The following is a 20,000-nucleotide window of genomic DNA, read 5'->3' as shown; positions in this document are numbered from 1 at the left end:
AAGTCCTTTGCAAGCAGATAAGGTGTAAGAACAAAGATATGTTGTTTACACACAATGCTATTAAGAGGTAATTGAAAGTAATCATACTTCTGAGATTAGGAACTCCTTTATATGATTATTTACAATGTTGACTACAAATATAGACGGATTATATTATTAATCACCAAATAAATACATTATGTATTCATGCACACAGACACACAGTAAAGTTTTTTTTTTCAGGTTTAACACCAACATAAATAACAACAAAACAACAAAAATAATACAAGATTTATCTTATCATTCCGTTGTCAGAAAGTGTTAAGTGTGGAGTTGTAAAAGTTGAAGGAAAAATAAATTATAAAAAATAAAAAATAAATAATAAATAATAAACTCAAATGTAGAGTCTTGGCTTCACCCTTTGACCCCAACTATAGACCCATTAGTTAGTTAATTAGTTCTGCTGGTTATTTTTTTTTTATTTTTTTATTTTTTTAAAGGACCTTGAATAAAACTGAAAAATACACAAAAATAGAAATGACCATAAACCAAATCAATTTCCAAAGCTTTGCTAGAATTTTAAACATACAAAGCTTATTCGTGATTTGGGTCTATTTCTCCTTACAGTTAAGGTGAGCTGAAGGTCGAGAGCAGAGAAATAGCAGGATTACCATTTTCCCTTTGAACTGGGATCAACAATCCCTAATACTACCTGACAAGAAAGAAGACGAAAGTGAGAGAGAGGGCAAGAGCAAGAAGCAGAAGAGAGAGACACAGGAATAGACAGAGATACAGTGAGACGGAGAGAGAGGTATGATAGAGAAGTGGAAATGGAAGAGTGTCCAGTGGAAAATTTTCATGCAATCTGTTATTTTCCGCCACATTAAGGGACCAAAGGAGCAATTCAATTATGGAATGGGAGGGAGAGAGGGGAGAGCAGGAGAGGGGGTGGAGGAGGTAAATTGGAAAATAGCAAGTTGAAGCAGGCATCAAACAGAAATCTTGTTGCTTTATGTCCCTTGTTTCTCTCTCTCTTTCTTGTTCCTCTCTTAAATAAAGCTATTTAAAAGTTTATGTGAAACGGTATCATTTTCGTATCATATCACAGCAGAGTATCATTTAACCAATCCACTTGAATGACTTAAGTGACAAAAGGCACTTAAAGGCAATTAACTTAAACACAGCTCATTGTACAGGTAGATTATTTGTCTTGAATAGGTTATTTTTGATGTAACATTGCAACAAACCTTAATGACTACAATTATTCTAGACAGGCTTTACTTGAGCTATCAATTAAAAGACCTGGGAAAGACCTTATAATTCTTATTTCTAAAGAAGGGCGGCAGCATGGTTCTCATAAAATAACCATTTCGAACTATTTCTATCAATCTGATTTGCTCTAGAAAGATGTCTAGCTAATGCAGATACATGGTGTTAATATGACGTCAAACACGGGCCGTAAATCCACAGCAAATGAAGAGGTGGATCCACAAGCAAATGTTCTGCCCAACACATGCTGGACTGGTGAGTTTAGCCTGTTTATCAAGAAGATTGTCTTGCAAGAGCGAGGCTGCTTGGATAGCTAGCAAACACGGCTTTAGCTCAGTAATGTAACTACTGCTAGACCACAACTGACAACACGCTAGGAGGCCAAGGCAACATATCTCCTGTAATTTAATATGAAATGAAGGAGGTATATGTAAATGCATTACATTTACCGTTACCATTTCAGACATTATGTAAGTCAGTTTATTTATATAGCACTTAACTTAAAGCATAAGACTTAAAGTGCTTTACAAAGAGGCATAAAACAAGGAATAGTAAAATATATAAGAAAGGAGAAGAAAGGAGATAAAACTGTGTTACGTGGCTCTTCTCAACACAGCCATATGTCTTAAATCCTCACACCCCTGGGATGTTTATGTAATTCCAAAGGTAATTGAAAAGAAAAGTCACATATATCCAAGCTTCTACTTGCTCACAAGATTAAGTTCCAAACACATTGGATTCAGATGAGCTTAAACTATTTACTATACTCCACATTCATTTCCTCTTTTGCTCTAAACTGTATTTTTCATCTCTCCTTCTCTGATGCCTTTGTACCTCTCTCAGTCACTTTCATCCACTCCGTGGCTGCCTTGAGGAACAGAGTCTTTATGAATCACAGTAGTGCTGCTGTGGATTGAAGACCTTTCAAATGGCAGGTTGTTTTTTCAACACATGGTGCTACCTAAGCCTACATGTCTTTTCCCTCTCCCTCCAAATGATGCTCTTTTTCTCTTGATCTTGCTGTCTCTCACACACACACACACACCTACATACACGCACACACAGACAGACAGACACAAACACACACAACATCTGCTCACAAAGTTCAGACAGCGAGAAAGTTCCTTCTGTTCAGACCTCTGCTGTGTGTGTGTGTGTGTGTGACGAGAGTCAAGATAATGAATCGCTCCCTCTGTTAAAGTGGTGTTTGACAAATTAAAATGAATGAATGTCTGGACACACACCCACGCACACACACACTCGCACACACCTCTACAGCAGATGGCTGCTTAGGCCAGGTCTATGAGGAGAAAAATTTCCCATAAGCCCCAGCCCTGACACTGACCACCTGTGACATCAGCGCTCTCCGCACCACTCCACTCCCTGACAACAAGAAGCTGAAATATTCACTGTCTGCCATGCCATGCTTCTGCATAGATCACTCTGCCTCTATTTGATCAATCTGGGCCCCCTGCGTCCCTGATGGAAGAAGAAAGCGGAGGTCTAATTCTCCTCATCCTGTCCTCTTGAAGCCGCTGGCTAGCAGTATCATTTCACGTCCATCTGCTACAGGCCTCAGAGCTAATTAGCAGCAGCGGCTCGCTCGTCATGACCTGGGCTGCAGGTCACAGCTAAAATATATATCACCATCAGCAGCGCTGAGGTGGCAGCAGTGTCCCTAAGTTGTTTTGACTGCTGCTGGGCGGCAGGGAAGAAAACAGACTCAATATGTCTGAAGTTCAGAGCCCGAGCGAAAATGGATGAAGTGAAGAAAAACACTTTGGAGAGGGAAGGGGGAAGGGGGGAGGGGGCAAAAAGGAGAGAGGGAAGAGAAAATCAGAGCGAGAGATGCCAGAGAAGCACGGAGACGGAGGGGGCAGGGAGCGAGGGCTCGATTAGATTAGAGCAGAGTGTGTCGGAAGTGACAGCTTGTAAGGACTCTGCTGGCCAGTATTCTGAGGGCTGGGGAGTTTGGGAATATTGACAGACAGATAGGGTGTGTTAGTGTGTGTGTGTGTATGTGTGTGTAGGGAGGAGGTTAGGGGGGTACGGTGGGGTGGGGGTAATAAAGACATAGAGAGAGAGAGAGAGAGAGAGAGAGAGAGAGACAGAGAGAGAGAGAGAGAGAGAGAGAGAGAGAGAAAGAGAGAGATTGGGTGTATGCGTGCGTGTGTGTGCGTGTGTGAGCGTGTGCGTGTGTTGGATACACAGAATGAGGTGCAGGGGGAGGCACATGGACATAAATTGAGAACGGCGGGAGAGACAGGAAGACAGACAGAGAGATGGGGCCGGGGACTTTGGGAATGATGCATATCGGATCAATAAACTTCATAAACGACATCATCAGCTCGGTCACCACGAAGACAGCCAACCGCCAGGCGCCATCTGGCCCTGTCTCACCGGACCGCAGGATCAGCCAGCATAACCTCACGCACAAACACAAACAGATACACACACCTTTACGCATGCGGACGCGTGCAAATACCCAGTCACGTGTGCTCGCTCCAACACGCATGATTGCACACAGAGACGCTCAAGCCAGGTAGAAACAACTGAGTTTGGTCTGGGGAGACTGGGCCAGTGTGTGCGTATGTGCGTCCATGTGTGTGTGTGTGTGCGTGTGCGCGTGTGTGTGTGTATGTTTGTGCATACACCACAGCAGTTAAGTAGTTTACTCAGGAACAGAAGTTTATGGGTTCAGCAACAGTATATCCTGCTGCATGATAATGACTGTGGGAGAGACAGAGAAAGAGAGAGAAAGAGAGAGAAAGAGAGGCGGAGACAGAGAACAAAGCAATAAAAAGAAGAATAATTCAGAGAGAGAGAGACAGAGCGGGAGGTGAGAGGGGGAGAGGGAGAGGTGTAAATTAGTCTTTTCAGTGAGAGTTCAAAAGGGGTGCTATGCATGAGTATTCATCACAGTGTGTATGCGTGTTAGAGGTGTCACCAAATCCGAATATTACATTCCACAATGCACAGATAATACCTTCTATCCAGATTATACTTGAAGATGATCCACTGTATTTATTTCATCCAGTTATTTCACAGTTATGTACAGATTTTGTTGTTGTTGTTGTTTTTGATTTAGAAGAGCAGACACAGAACGGAGAAATAAAGGCTGGGTAAAAAATACAGCAGAATTATGAGAAAGGAAAAGAAATTCATACAATATTTCTAACAAAAAATATAATTAAAATTACTAAAATATCACAAAATATATTACCAGGAGGAGACATTGCATGTAATGGAACATACTGACATGTTTAATTTGTTGCGATAGATACAGGTATTGGCGTGAAAGTCTTGATATCCATAACTTCATATCCATAAATCTACTGTTCCAAATTTCCACGACACTCTCTGGCTCCAGGAGTGGGAGTGGTGATCCTACTCTGGGAGAGTTTCTCTTAGATTTTATTAAGCCGAATCACTATTTGTCTGATATCCCGCCAGTGTGCCTTGGGCGTCCCTACCAGGAGCATGACGCTTCCAACAACACCGTTCCCAGGCTCACTGAGGCTAGAGGTGTACAGGCACGACCGACTGGGAGGAGACCTCGAGGGAAAACATCTCCCAGCATGCCTGGGAGCGCCTGGGGATCCTCCAGGAGGAGCTGGAGGACGTTACTAGGGAAAACAACGTCTGCACTTCTCTGCTCAACCTGCTGCCAAGACCCTGACCCGGATAAGTGGCTAGAAAATGATTGTATGGATGGATGGATGAAGGAACTCCTGCTCAGAACTACTGCTTGGATCGCTACACAGCCTCATCATTATTATTATTAGTAGTAGTAGTAGTAGCAGTAGTAGTAGTTGTATCTGACATCAGTTGCCTATATAGTAATAACAAGCCAATTGTATAAATTTGATCATCACAAGTCTTTACAGAATACCGGTAATTCAACCACTTTTAGGCATATCAGATACTGTGGACCTGCCAAAAGAAATAATGACCTGTCTCTAATAAAGGTCTGGTGTTATCTTGTGTTGAGGTAAATAAATGCCCCGGTTATTATTGGAAGTTTTACGGTAGGTTTGCTATGCAGTGCACATCTTTGTATGCAACCTTAAACTTTCTTTCCCAAAGCTCTCTGACTGGCCAATGCACAGCATGCCAAGGAGGGCTAGGTTGACACAATCTATTCCAGAGACTTAGACTTTATCCAGCTTGTTTTCAGCATACCACATTAATTTATAAGTCTGCTTATGAAAACATGCTAATGGGCTCTTGTCATGAAACAACCAGCGAGAGTAACAACAACAAACTTCCCTTTCCTGTTTTTCATAGACAGAAGCAGGGAGAACAGTTTAAGGAGGCTAATGCAGAGTTGCGGTGATGCTCTGACAGTAAACACATTCGATGCAGACTGTGTCTTGAGCAGCTAGATAATTGTAGTCCACTGTCATTAAGCCACACTCAATGCAGCCCCATTAACTTAACAGGAGAGCCATTTTCTGTGTTTATTCAAACCAAAAAGCAAAGTCAAACTTGATGCGGAACATTGACAAAACAACTTACCGATATGTAACCTGACTCAGCAAACCATCTGAGGTGGAGGCTGTCATTAAAGGAGTGAAAAAGTTGTAGTCTGGCCATTTGTGTGTACAGCAAGGCCACGGACAATTTCATTCTTAAGGAACAATAGCACACAGGGGAGCAGTTAGTGTTCCTAATGGGGACTTAGTTGTCTCTGAGAGAGTGAGAACAGCCTAATAAAAACAGAGGGCCTGTATCTCAACAGCTCGTTTTACTGTTGTGTAAATTCCCACCGGCAGAGGTTCTAAAATAATTTGTTGGCTTCCATAGGTATGATAGTAAGTCTTCTTACAACAAACCTACACTTCCCTCTTCTGTCGCAGTTACTACATTATTAATATTTGAACAACATTTTTCAACCTAACAACGTTGACAGGATAGCTGTAGCAGCTCAGAAACAATATGCAAATTACAGGTATGTCAAGATAAGCCAGACAACAGTGTAAAACTTATCATTGTCAAATACTTACACAAAGCACCCAGGGACCCTCAAGCGTCTGTTGTACGATGAGTATTAGGCAGAATATGCCTTGCACCTGTTGTTCATTATTAATTTTGTAGATTACAGAAGTGAAAAAGATTTGAGTCATTGAAAAGTAATTTCCTCTTCTTTTGATAATGGCTTGAGCCGATTGTACTGACGTCTAATGAAAAGGTCCGTTATCTGAAGGCCTAATTATTCATAATAATTGGTATGTAATGATTAAAAAAAAAACCTTTGTGATTCTAGAGCACGCTAATTGATATACCACTGAGCGATAAGAACTTAAATTAACATTTGATCTCAAGTGGCATTTTGTTACACATCATGCTATACGTGTCTGAATAGGTCAGAGTGTGAATGAGCGATTATGTGTGTGTGTGTGTGTGTGTGTGTGTGTGTGTGTGTGTGTGTGTGTGTGAGAGAGAGAGAGAGAGAGAGAGAGACACTCACATTCGGTTGCTGGGGATGATCTTGTGTCCGTCTCTGTACCATGTGACCAGGGGTCGAGGGAAGGAAGCAAGGGCAGGAGGGCTGATGACGGCCGCTCGGCCCTGAGTCACCGTCCTTCTCTGCTCCTCGGCCAAGAAGTTCCCCAGAACTGGAGGAAGAGGGAGGGAGCAAGAGAGTGAAGATGCAATATGTATCAAAGAAGAGATTAGAGGGAAATACCTAATTTACCAAGCAATTCACAAGCACATTTACCAAGAGAGCATTTTAATGTAAGCAATTAAAACCATTGCTGCTGGAAACTGGACAGCACTGAGTCTTTAAAAAAAATGCCATTCATGTTTAATTTATGGACTCGTGTAGGCCCAGAATTTTAGTATCTTTAAATGGTTTACTCATATGGAGGTATTAAGAAATCGAACTGAATCGAGATTCAGTAAACACTCAGACCCTGATTCACTAGGCGTTAGCGCACACACAAACCTCCGCAATGAGAGAAAAAGGAGCCTTTGCTATTCATGACTGCGTTAGTGCTCAGTCGATATTAGATCTTTTCAATGGTATGAAAGACGACATACCTCAGACCTGGAGATCCAATGCAATTCCAGAGATTGTTAGGACATACTCACATTTCTTTAACTGTGAGCAAGTTGCGCATATGACCAGCTCAACATGTTATGTGGAGGTAGAAGGGAACTCTGGGCTAGATTAAGAGCTGATTCTCACCAATATCTGTGGATATATTTTGGTTGATGAAATCCCTATATCCATCTGAGGGCAGCAGGACAGGTAAGTGCGTTCCATCTGCAGCCTCTAATTTTCCAGGCATTGCGCAATTATGCAGGCCTTAGCCAATGTGGGCACTTTGTAACAGCTTGCGCAACTAACACCAGGCTGTTGCTAAATGACTACACAAACATCTATGCTTTTGTGGATGCCAAACTGGTTGGCTATAGGATATTCCGTACAGCTTTAAAGTTTATACAGTACAAATCATCAGGAGTACAGGACTGCGCTCCTGTACAGTGACATCCTGAGGGAAACTCCCATATCCACAGTTTTCTCTGGATAATCGAAATAAATACCTCAGTCATGTAAACAGGATTATTATGGGGAGTTGTCAGTTTATGCAATCATGTACACAGCTTAATCAGACTACTGCCTTACTTACAGTATTGGCAATAGTTGCATTATTGTGCGCATGTAAAGCCGTTTGGAAATTGTGCAATTTGTGGGCGCAATGACAGATTGTAGATGTTTTTTGCAAGATCACTTGATTTGCATAAATATTTTAGTGAATAGGATGCACTTTGCTCCCGCAGTTTAGGAGCAATTTGCTCAAGCTATTTGCTCCCGCAATGCAATCTTAGTGAATCAGGGACTCAATTTCTTAAGCCGACTGTAGGTTTTATAAGTTGATATTTTGCTTGAATTCAGCAAAAGTAAGCCCCATGTTGGATGAACATAAATAAGTACGATAATATATCAGAATATCGACCATATTGATACCACCATTGCTCTGCTATTTTCCTTTCAATGTAAATTTTGAGGCTCAGGCATCTGACCAATTGAGGTTAACTCTGGAGCAGGAGAGCTTCGCTCCCACTTGTCACTTGCTATTGGCTCAACGGGTAGTGGAAGGAGGGGGGGGGGGGGAGTGGGGCAAAGTGTGTTAGTCTTCCTGGTTTCCTTCAAATTTACCTACCGCAGCTTTAACTAACCTTAATTTGACGCTGGTCAGTTTAATTATTTTAATGTAAAGCTGTTCATTTGAGTCAAGCTGAATTCTGTGATATCACATGACATAAACAGAGACATACCTCTGTTGTATTGTATTATCTGCACAAGATGATTTTGTCATGGTGAAACGGTAAAATATTTCTTACTTCAATACTATTAATTGCTCCTCTTCTTTCTCTTCAAAAGTACACGCAATGCTATTTTGGTGTTTTCTGGTTTAATCATTCCATGTTTTGATTTTCTGTCATGATATTAGTGTGTATAGTGTATATCTACGTGTGTGTGTGTGTGTGTGTGTGTGTGTGCATGTACTCACAGGCCACCTGCACCTCTGTCCTCCTGTGTATGAGTGCTCCCATCCTGTTCCTCACCACACACTGGTAAAGGCCAGCATCGGTCCTGCTCAGAGCCGGGACAGACAACCTGCAGCCAGATGGACGGACAGAACAGAGGCTTGTGAGAGCGTGTTTCATCTCCGAGCTGTAAATACACTGTAAACAAGAGAAGGGTAGGGGGATGCTGGAAGTGATGTTTGGAGATCAGCGAGACAGAAGGGAAGGGTGGAGGTGTGTGTGTGTGTCTGTGTGTGTGTGTGCGTGTGCCCATATGTATGTGTTAGTGTGCATTTCCCTTTCATGACCTTGATCTGAGAATGGAACGGGGCTAAGGTTGTCAAAGTTCCCCATTAACAGAAGGGAAGGCGGAGTGGCCTGTGTGTGTGTGTGTGTATGTGTGTTTTCGTGTGTGTGTGTGGGAGTGTTTTTGACTTTGTTGTATGCGCATGCACATGGGGCATCCATATGTGTGCATGTGTCCAAGTTGTTTTTTTTTTCATTTTTTTGGAGGGGGGGGGGGGGCTTGTTAATGGGGTTTTAATGGACTGTGCTTCTCTAATGGGAAGCTTGGCATGGGAACGAGGTTGGTGCCGCGCTGGACACATACAAACGCATATACACACATGCACACACACACACCGGATAGACACACTAAAACTGGACATCGCTTTGGGGCTCATTACCAATACCAGGACAGCCAAGTATTTAACTCCCAGGCTGCCAATACATGCTGCCAACATACACAAACACACGCATGCACGCACACACACACACACTCACACACACAAACACTCACACACGTAATTTCAGTTGGATTCAGGAATGACACATTACACAGCAGCTCTCATCCTGAAACAGATTCTGATATTGGATGCAAGTTGATGCTGCAGCTTTCTCTCTCTCTCTCTCTCTCCTTCTGTGTGTTTGTGTGTGTGTTCCATTAAGTTTTTAACAAGCGTATGTGGTGGGGCTGTCACTATTTTTTTCGAACTCCAAACATTTTTTTTTTTTTTTTTTTTATATCTCACTAAACAGAAAGTTCAATGTTGACAGATCCCAATCAATACGATAATTTCTCAGTCAATTTCTCTGACGCTGCCCCGGCTCTGCTTGCACAGTCAAATTCCCTGTGTGATTCAGGACAAGAACGATTTCGCTCTGCCTTTAAGACAGCTTCAGCACAAATTGACCAAAACATCCCCGTAGCCTCATTCTTAACACATTAGATAGGCTACATTTATTTTCACCATGTGTGCTGTTGTGATTTGTGAATAGAGTGAATGAGAGTGTGAGCACAAAAGGAACACTTACGCACATCCTTTCACATTATACCTAATGCTCAACGCGTGATTGAGAGGGATACAGATAATTTGTCTGTAGGCCTATGATGTGGACATATGGTGAAAATATCCCGTGAGGCCTAGCCTATTTCCCATCAAATGCAATGCATACTGTTTATTTTCAATGTGTTGTGTATGTGGTGAATGTGAATGCAGTGCCAGGCAGTGCAGGTTGCTGTACTTTTATCAGCACAATTAGGCAGCATATAATCAGCACTGATTTGGCAAGACAAAGCTACTTTTGTGAAAATGACTTATTTGTAAGCCAAAAATGTGCTGCAGTTTTGATGAGGCTTGCCTTTTTAACAATGGCCCTGTAAACAAGGCAAATGTCACGTTTAATGTTATTTTTTTAAGGCGAGTTTGAAAACATTTTTTAACTATTTTTTCCTGATGATAATTTTGTTCAAACTCACTAAGTGCAAAAGGTGACAGGATTGAGGCTGAGACATTTATGAATGATATTTGCTCATGAACTCTGGGCTTAATTGCACTGCTGCTGAGTGCACCTGCAATTGTACTTTAAATTATCTGGACATAAGTTTGAAATCTTAAGTACACAGTACATTAAACGATATGCAATAAAAGACACTTTATGTTTGATAAAAATCTGAACTTGAGCCCACTGTTGTGTTTCTTGGTAGTGGTACAGTAGTAAATTTACACCAAGAATGGACTGGCCATGGAGAGAGACCAGATTCTATTAATTACCTGTGGAGAGAAGAGAGAAGGGGCAGAGAGGGGCAAACAAAATAAAAATGATTCGCTATGCTTCACAAAGTAGCTGACAGGTAGTACATTTTCAGCAGAGTTGGAAGAGCAGTACAGTAATGTTGGATTTACATCACTACATGATCAGCAATCATCACACTGCAACTAACCACTAGTGACAACATGGGCACAACCAATCAGGATATCAAATGCATTTTACATAAATTTTGTTCCTCAGCACTGCCAAAATATTGACTAGTAGTAAAAATTGGTTAGTTTATAAATGAACTGATAAATACAGTCTTCATTTTAGATTACTGTTGATAAATTGCTAAATTTGCTTCATGGAAATGTCTACCCATCTTAACTTCAAAAACTGCCTTTGTGCCAGCTGTAGACAAAAGCTGCACATAGTGGGAACCAATCATCTAGTGATGTAAATCCAGCATTACTGTAAAGGCTTTAGTCTTACTGCCACTGCACAAGTGCCAAGTAAAGAAAAAAGCAACTGAAATTGAAGCTGTCAAGGTATTACATTAACATCAGGCCTACCACTGCAGATGGTCACACACACACACACACACACACACACACACACCACCCTGCCAATTCAACATTGCTCTGGCCTCGCCAAACTAAACTAGCCAGAACGCTGAGAGCAGTCCAGTGCTATAACGCCTCTTGGCTCGAACAACGACTGCCCACAAAATGCTGGCTCAACCTCTCTCTCCCTCTGTGTGTGCGCATGTGTGTGTTTGTGTGTGTGTGTGTGTGTGTGTGTGTGTGTTTGTTCCCAAGATTCCCTCTATGTCTGAATGATGTGAAAAACAATTTTGTTTCACAGCTGCAGTTATGCCGCGAGGGATTGCTTAGCTCTCACAAACCAGCACACACAGGGACAGATACAGAGAGGGAGAGGAAGAGAGGAAGAGGGGAAGAGGAAGAGAAGCAGAGAGAGCAGCTCAGACATATTGATTGGATCTTCTCTTCCTTCCTCAGACCATATACATATTTATGGTGCTAATGTAATTATTAATCTCACTTTGGCTGCATTGTCTAAATGTTCTGACCTTCTCTAAACACACTCCATCACAGACAAGCAAAGCTCCTATGCTGCAGCTGCTGTGCACTGGTACAGGGTTAGGAAGGAAGGAAGGAAGGAAGGAAGGAAATAGGGAGGGAGGGAGGGAGGAAGGAAGGAAGGAAAGAGGGAGGGAGGGAGGGAGGGAGGGAGGGAGGGAGGGAGGGAGGGAGGGAGGGAGGGAGGGTGGCGGGCGGGCGGGCGGGTGGGCAGGCGGGTAGATAGATAGACAGACAGAGATAGATAGAAAGAAAGACAGATAGATAGATAGATAGATAGATAGACACATAGATATATAGATAGATAGATAGATAGATAGATAGATAGACAGACAGACAGACAGACAGAGATAGATAGAAAGAAAGACAGATAGATAGATAGATAGATAGATAGATAGATAGATAGACACATAGATATATAGATAGATAGATAGACAGACAGACAGAGATAGATAGAAAGAAAGACAGATAGATAGATAGATAGACACATAGATATATAGATAGATAGATAGATAGATAGATAGATATATAGATAGATAGATAGATAGATAGATAGACACATAGATATATAGATAGATAGATAGATAGATAGATAGACAGATAGACAGATAGATAGACAGATAGATAGATAGACACATAGATATATAGATAGATAGATAGATAGATAGATAGATAGATAGATAGATAGATAGATAGATAGATCGATAGCTAGCAGCCAGTCAGTGCGTCAGACCGAGTCCAGTGTGTGTAACTGACCTGTATTGTGGTGACCAGTCGGTGATGTTGCTGTTGTTGAGTGTCCAGCGGTACTGCAGAGGCCAGCTGCCTCCAGCCAGGCAGGTCAGCACCAGCCTGTTCCCCTCCAACACCACCTGCTGCCCCAGTCCTCCTCCACGCAGGTAGGGAGCCACCTCTGACACACAGAGAGAGAGAAACAAAGACAAAGAGATGTTGTTTTTTATTATTTGAAAAAAGCTTGTATTAGTCAGGCTTGAACAATAGGGCAACTTTAAGCTTTATTCACCAACCAAAAAAAAGCAAATTCCATCATGTACTGTCCTTTTTTCAGATTCAGAATGGATTCTGTGAAACCTTGCAACCCCCTTGAATTTACAGAACAGCAGGTTTCACTTTTCATTTTATGAAGACCTCCACAGAACTCCACAATAAAGGCAGGTGCCATTAAGCCAGCACATCTCAAATCTCTTTGTTTTGACATTCAGCATAAAAATACTGTGGTAACACGATAAATTTATGGATGTAGCAGTCGGATGTTTTCCAAAAGCCTGCAGATAATTCTGAATACTAGTGTGAAGAGTTTATCAGCCCTTAATCACTGTTACAATCTCGAAGGGCTTCACAACGGTCACATTATGAAACAATAAATTAAAATGACACCCTTAAAACCTTCCAAGAGAACAAGGAAAAACTCCCACAAAGAAAAAGGAAAAAAACATAGACGAAATCGTATTGTATTGCACCGTGACCCATAGTATCAAGGTGCTTGAAAATACCCAGCCGTGCTCTGCACAGTACATTGCTGAATGGCTCAGCTGCAGCTGTTGTCTAACCAATGCCATCCAGTCTTTAACTCTTGGCTCAGGCATTCAAACCTGGCTCACAACCAAACAGCATCTAGGCATCAAGGCTAATGAGTCAGCAGGTCGAAGGCAATTGGCTGAAGGCTCTGTCAAGCATGTGTTAAAGCCTGCCTCCACTAAACAAAAAGTAGTGTGTGTCTGGGTGTGTGGAGGGTAGAATTGTAGACAGTGAGATTTATTTAACCCATCAAACATCCACACACGCACACACACACACACACACACACAGAGCGGGGTTACGGAGGGCAGGTTTATCTGCTTGTTACAGTATGTATGGACAGGTCCATAATTCTGAGGAAGAGCTTCACCCTCTCTCTCTCTCTCTCTCTCTTTCTTTCTGTCCCCTCCCCCTGTCAGCTCAACCTCCTCTCCTCCCTCCCATCTCACCTTGCTCTGTCCTGTCTTTACACCAGTCCTCTCAGCTCCTTTCCATTGTCACCACTTCCTTCCTTATTCCTTCTCTTCTGTGGTTGTGTCTGCACTGCTCACACTCTCCTGTTACTCTGCCGCCTCTCTCAGAGCCGCCTTTTCTTCCCCTCTCTCCCTGTCCTTTCTCCCACTCGCTCTCTCCCTTTTAGATTGATGGCTGTCTGCTCCATGCACAAGAGGGAAGTGTTCCATCTAAGATAGATTTATATTGGAGTGTGTTTTTGTGTGTGTGTGTGTGTGTGTGTGTGTGTGTGTGTGGGGGTGGGGGGGTGGGGTGGGTGTAGTGTGTACGTGTGTGTAAGGATTTATTTGGAATATTCCCGTTTCTACAGAGGATGCTTGGCTATGCAGAGACTCCAATCTCACACTGCTGACCACAACTATAACTCACTACTGCCTCTGTGTGTGTGTGTGTGTGTGTATGTGTGTGTGTGTGTGTGAGAGAGAGAGAGAGAGAGAGAGAGAGAGAGAGAGAGGGAGAGAGAGAAAGAAAGAGAAAGTTGTAGCTGTAAAGCATAGACTGAAGCAACAGCTCACCTAATATGTGCTTCATTTAGAGGAGCTAGCATACATGCAAACACATAAAGATGTCCACACCCCCCACCCTACCCACACACACACACACACACACACACACAGGAAAGGAAACGTGAATATAATGACAGCATGCAGTAGCTCTAATGTTCCTGCTCCTGTCCCTCCATCCAAGCATCCATTCCACTTATCCACCACTTTCTTCATACAGCATACAGTACTTCAACTGCCATCCACCATGTGTTGTATCTAGACCCCCCCCCACCACCAGTTCCTCTTGCTCGTTGTCCTCTAATCCCTCCTCCTGCTTTAAGCTGAGGGAGTCCATTAGGAGCTAAGGACAGAGATAGAGAACACTACATCTGAGAGGAACAAGGTCAGCTAACAGCATGTTTCACTCACTGACGTTGTCTCTCTCTCTCTTTCTCTCTCTCTCTCTGTCTGTCTGCCTGCCTCTCTGTCAATCACTGTCTGCATGTAAACACATCACTTTCTCTGCCCTGCAGTTTCTCTCTCTCTCTAACCTGTCTGTCTTTCTTTCTCTCAAGCTGTACTATCCAGCCACCTGTCCGTCTGTCTGTCCATGCATCTGCCAGCCAGTCTGTCTGTCAAGCCCTCCTCCCCACCGTCTCTCTCTGCCCCCCCCCCCCCCTTCTCTCTCTCTCTCTCTCTCTCGCTTGCCCCTCGGTCCATCTCTGTCAAAGTGGGTGGCAGCTCAAGGTCTCCACTTTTTTGTCTCTTTTGGAGGACTGATGCCTAACGGAGTGATTGGCCTCCAAATGTGACAGGATAGTCAAGAGGCAGATGCACGCACACACCACACGCACACACACACACACTTCCAGCCACAGAGTAAGTGTGTCTCCACCGTTAGGTCGGTCTCAGGGAGCTGCTTAGGCAGATTCTAGGGAGGAATTCAATTTGCCGGGGAGATGAGCGCTGTGATAGAGGGGAGAGGGAGGAGCGGAGGATGAGAGGACCGGAGGAGAAGAGGAGCAGGGTCGCTGCTCCAGGGCAGATAGTCCACCATGATCCCATCTTCTCTACTCTCTGCTTCATCTCTCTCTCTCTCTGCACTTTTACAGTGAGTGTATGTGTGTGTGTGTGTGTGTGTGTGTGTGTGTGTGTGTGTGGGTGGGTGAAAATAGGCCCTAAATGACTTGTCCTTTATAAATGGGCTAGTAAAAATCATTATTCTTACAGTGTGCTGCATTACACAACCCAGTGTTAATGCTGAGTTTTACTGCAACAGCTGTGGTGTGATGTGGTGTGTGTGCATTTGTGAGATGAGAGAGAGAGAGAGAGAGAGAGAGAGAGAGAAGGGAAGAGAGAGAACTGAAGTTGAGCTGTGGATCTGATTCCAACAGTGTCTGCTTAATTATTGAGGTGTGTGTATGTGCGTGTGTGTGTGTGCGTGTGTGTGCGTGTGTGTGTGTGTGTGTGTGTGTGTGTATGTTAGGTCAGAATTAGGGTCACTCCCTCCTGAAAAATCACTTTATCTTCCTAGAGCTGAACCCCTACTGTGAGACAGGGCTGGCAGAACTGGCTATAGCCTATGAATACTGATTTACTGATAGTCTCTCTCTCTCTGTCTCTCTCTCTCACTCACACTCACTCACTGACTCACACACACACAAACACACACACACACACAGTCACCCTTCACCCCGCCACTTCGTTGAGGCATGGGGTTGAAGAAGAAAAAAATAACTAAATCAATCTATTCTATATCAAATCATTTTTCTATGAATAAGCGGGTAAAAGTTGCATGGCTAAGCAGTTTTCTCCATGGTAACAGCAGTCTATTTGATTATGGGGTGCAAATGAGTTCTATTCCTTTTTAATCTAATAAGTCTGCCTGCGCTTGTTTCAACAGGCATTTAAAAACACTTAATTGGATTGACAATGTGGGAGGGGAGATGAGAAAACATGAGTTGGGTTTTTGGCATGTTGCTACAAATCAGAAAAAGAGAGTAGACAAAAGACAATAATTAATTCAAGAATAAAAAAGTTGAGGTGGCTGAAAAAAAAAGGATTTAATTTCCCCCATCAAAGACTATAAACAAATCAGGTGAAAACACACACAGTGTGTTGGAATATTGCACCTCGTTGCAGGAAAATTGTTACTGGTGCTGTTGACAAATACTTCAAAGGAAACACAACTGATTGACACCCCCTCCTCTCTCCCTTTCTTATACACACACGCACACACAAACACACACATACATACACAAACAGGTCTAATTGGAGGGATCTATTGACCAAAGCAGACACCAGTTAAGCAGTAAATGCTTGCTGCCTTTGATGATGATGAAATCAAAGTGCCTCTGACTCTCATGCACTAGGCTGCTGCTCACCCACTGATCCCAACAGAACTCAGCTGAACTAAACTGAAGTCAACTAGTGAGCCCACGGGGAACTGAGCTGGCCTGGTTACAAGCTGCAGCTAAGGGTACTTTCACACCAGCCTTGTCTAGTCCGTTTGAATCGAACCCCGGAGCGTTTACCCCCTTGGTTCGGATCGTTTGGGGTGGTGTGAACACCCTAATCGAACCCTGGTGCGGACCAAATAACCGCTCTCTGGTCCACCTCGAAGAGCTGGTCTCAGGCCGCTTCCAAGTGAACTGTGGAGCGGTTCATTTCTGGTGAGAACACCATTCGAACCAATCTCAGGAAGCAAACCATTTAATCTGAATTTTATTGGTTAAAAACAACATTTTCACATCCTGTTTTGGTGACTGGTGCGTTTGCATGGATCAACTTTTTGGGATTTTTGCATGATTGCAATCGTCAGCTCTATAGTTTGGACTGGACCAACTTACCTCACTCGTCCAGTATGGCAAATGCCAACAAGTCGTGGTAGGATCTCATCAGAGCCAGCCTTCTTCTGTGATAAGATTGTCTGATTGCAGCGTCTTCCTCGAAATGTCCGTATTATTAAATTATTTATTATTATTTTATTCCTGACAGCCATTCATATGCGTAATCCTCTAGCGTCTCCATGATATAAGATATAGTATAGGCAGAAGTTGCGAGGGTTTTGTTGTATGTTTACCAAATTACCGGAGCCAATTTACCAGAGATTTTTTTATTGGGAGGGGGGTTAGATAAACAAAAAACTAATAATAATATGATGCCCCATTGTTATTGCCATACAATGACACTGTGGAGGAAATTACACTATTATACTATTCTATATGTCTTTAATATCTGTACTGTACTCTCTTTGTATTATTATGAGAGCTCATCTCTGTGTGGAAATTTACAAACTGCTGTTCAGCACATCTCTCATGCCTTTGACCTGACCTGAGACAGATAAGACAGTGGCTAGGTGAATTGGTCCTTGTTTGCACTGGAAATCTTTTATCTCCGGAACCTGGCCATTCTATTTATCATGTATCAAGCATGATACCATTTCTCAGTTGAATGCTGTCTCTGTCTTCAGTAATTTTCCATTCTCCACCAGTTTAAGATAAACAAAGGTTCTGACCAGAGAAGGCCTTGAGTGTCCGGTTGGAACTTCTCATGACTCAGCTGTTTCTACTACATGATTATAAGAAGGGTGGACAAAGCTCATTGTTTGGCTCTTTGTCTCACACACTCGTTGGGTGGGCATTGCGCCTTGCTTGCAAGCAATAAAGATAACAGAAGGACAACTTCTCATCTCCAAGTCTCTTTATTACAGAAAACTTCCACCACAGGCACACAGCATCAATCATTTCTACTAGCTACTATGGAATTTGCACTTTACGTCATTCCTGACATGTGTGCCATATGCTGTCACCATTACGTGATGCCAAATGCCAAAAACTATGTGTCCCTCTCATCATTACGCAATGCCAAATGTGCAACGTGCATGTCCCGTTAACCGTCATCAGACATTGCCAGTTGCTAAATACGTAACCTACACCCAAGAAAACCAACACAGTAAATATGTAAAAAGCACAGCCCAGCAAAAAGTCATGAAAATAACCTTCATACGACGCAGTGGACGCACACGACGCACCCGACGTACAACATACCCAACATAATTTCAGCCGTCAAAAAATCTCTGGGAATTTATTTTTTCCATCCTGGGAGACTGAGGCTAATTACCGGAGTCTCCTGGCTAATCCGGGAGGGTTGGCAACCCTATCTGGACCGTTTGATTTTTGACTTTGTGAAAGCGAACCGAACCAGCTGAAAAACGAAACAATGTATCATTCTCGCATCAGGTGCGAACCAAGGAAGCGAACTATCCGGTGTGAAAACGCCCTAAAGCAACACTAGTCCTGGAAGGAGAACTGTGGAGACGCCTGGGAAACAGCAAAATGTTTCCTCTGCATGGACGAGGATTTGAACTCACGGCTTTGCCAGCTAACAGCAATAGAAGCTGGTTTTATTGACTCTGACATGCCAGAGTGCATGCAGGAATAAAGCATCTTTCATTGTGGACCAGATAACTAACCCAACACCCACCCACCCCCCACCCCCCACCCCCCTTCGCCCAGATAGCCAATCACAGCTCCCTCCTCCCAGCGGCCTGTTTGCCTGCTCCAATCATGGTTCCCGCAGGCTTTGACTGACAGCTGTCTGAGAAAAGGTGACATATGACTGACTGATCCTGACGTGCTGATTGGCAGATGTCAGACCGGCAGACATGTTGCTGACACCAACGCGCATGCACACGCACTCACACGCACGCACAGAACAAATACGAGTCTAGCCTCGCCTACTTAGTTCACAGTCAAGATGTCCGACTTTGCGTGCAAGTGTGTCTGTGTGTGCAAGAGGGTGCCAGTGTAATGTAATGAGAGGTACAGTAGATTACGACAGAGGTTATCGAGGAATGGAATGCACAAAATTCAGAAACAGGTTACACTGAAATCACAACCTTTCCAGCCTGCATTCACATGAACTCCTAACTGCTCTGTACAATCTAGGAAGCATCGGAAAAGTTTTAAAAGCTTATAAGAAGAAAGAAACTACAACAGTTGTTTGCATGATTAATCGCAAAGTTTATTCACTTGGCCCACTCGCCAATTTCAGCTTATGCCCATTTGGTGGACTGACCAGTTTGGAAATCTCTTTGGAGGTTTGCGTAAACAAGATTGTGACGTACACTGAAACTGTGAATGAACAGTAGCTTTAAAATGTCAATTTAAGACTACCTCTGGCATTTCATAATGTCACTGTAACTGCGTGTTTGTGTGTGTCTGTCAGTGTGTGTGTGTGTGTGTGTGTGTGTGTGTACATCTAGTTGAAATGTCAGTTTTTAATATGGTGTACTTTAATTGAACAAGATTTTTATGTACAAAATCCTGGTTTGGTACAGCAGGACAGCACATTATGTCCTTGCAAGTATTAAGTGTGCGTATGTGTAAGTATGAGTGTGTGTTTGTGTGTGTGCATGTGTGTGTGTGTATATGTGTATGCTATTAACTGCAGCAGGGGTCCATTCCAGAGTCGCTCTTCTCCCCTGAGTGCTCTTCTGATGATGGTTAAATTACAGAAGAAAGAGCATGTCTATTCCTCT

At 43.0% G+C, this 20,000-nt stretch overlaps 1 protein-coding gene across 1 annotated transcript in view; it reads right to left on the bottom strand.

Moving 5' to 3' along the window:
• LOC139923632 (protein sidekick-1-like) overlaps positions 1-20,000 on the bottom strand; it is a 210,974-nt gene that overhangs the window by 110,878 nt on the left and 80,096 nt on the right. The window contains exons 2-4 of the mRNA XM_078282594.1: positions 12,678-12,834; positions 8,772-8,878; positions 6,719-6,866 (exon numbers count right to left, since the gene is read on the bottom strand). Coding sequence (XP_078138720.1) covers positions 6,719-6,866; positions 8,772-8,878; positions 12,678-12,834 — 412 coding nt within the window. The remainder of the gene's footprint in view (positions 1-6,718; positions 6,867-8,771; positions 8,879-12,677; positions 12,835-20,000) is intronic.

Source organism: Centroberyx gerrardi, chromosome 3 (genome assembly GCF_048128805.1).
Source record: "Centroberyx gerrardi isolate f3 chromosome 3, fCenGer3.hap1.cur.20231027, whole genome shotgun sequence".
Taxonomy (NCBI): Eukaryota; Metazoa; Chordata; class Actinopteri; order Beryciformes; family Berycidae; genus Centroberyx; species Centroberyx gerrardi.
This window is presented reverse-complemented; position numbering and strand designations above follow the sequence as displayed.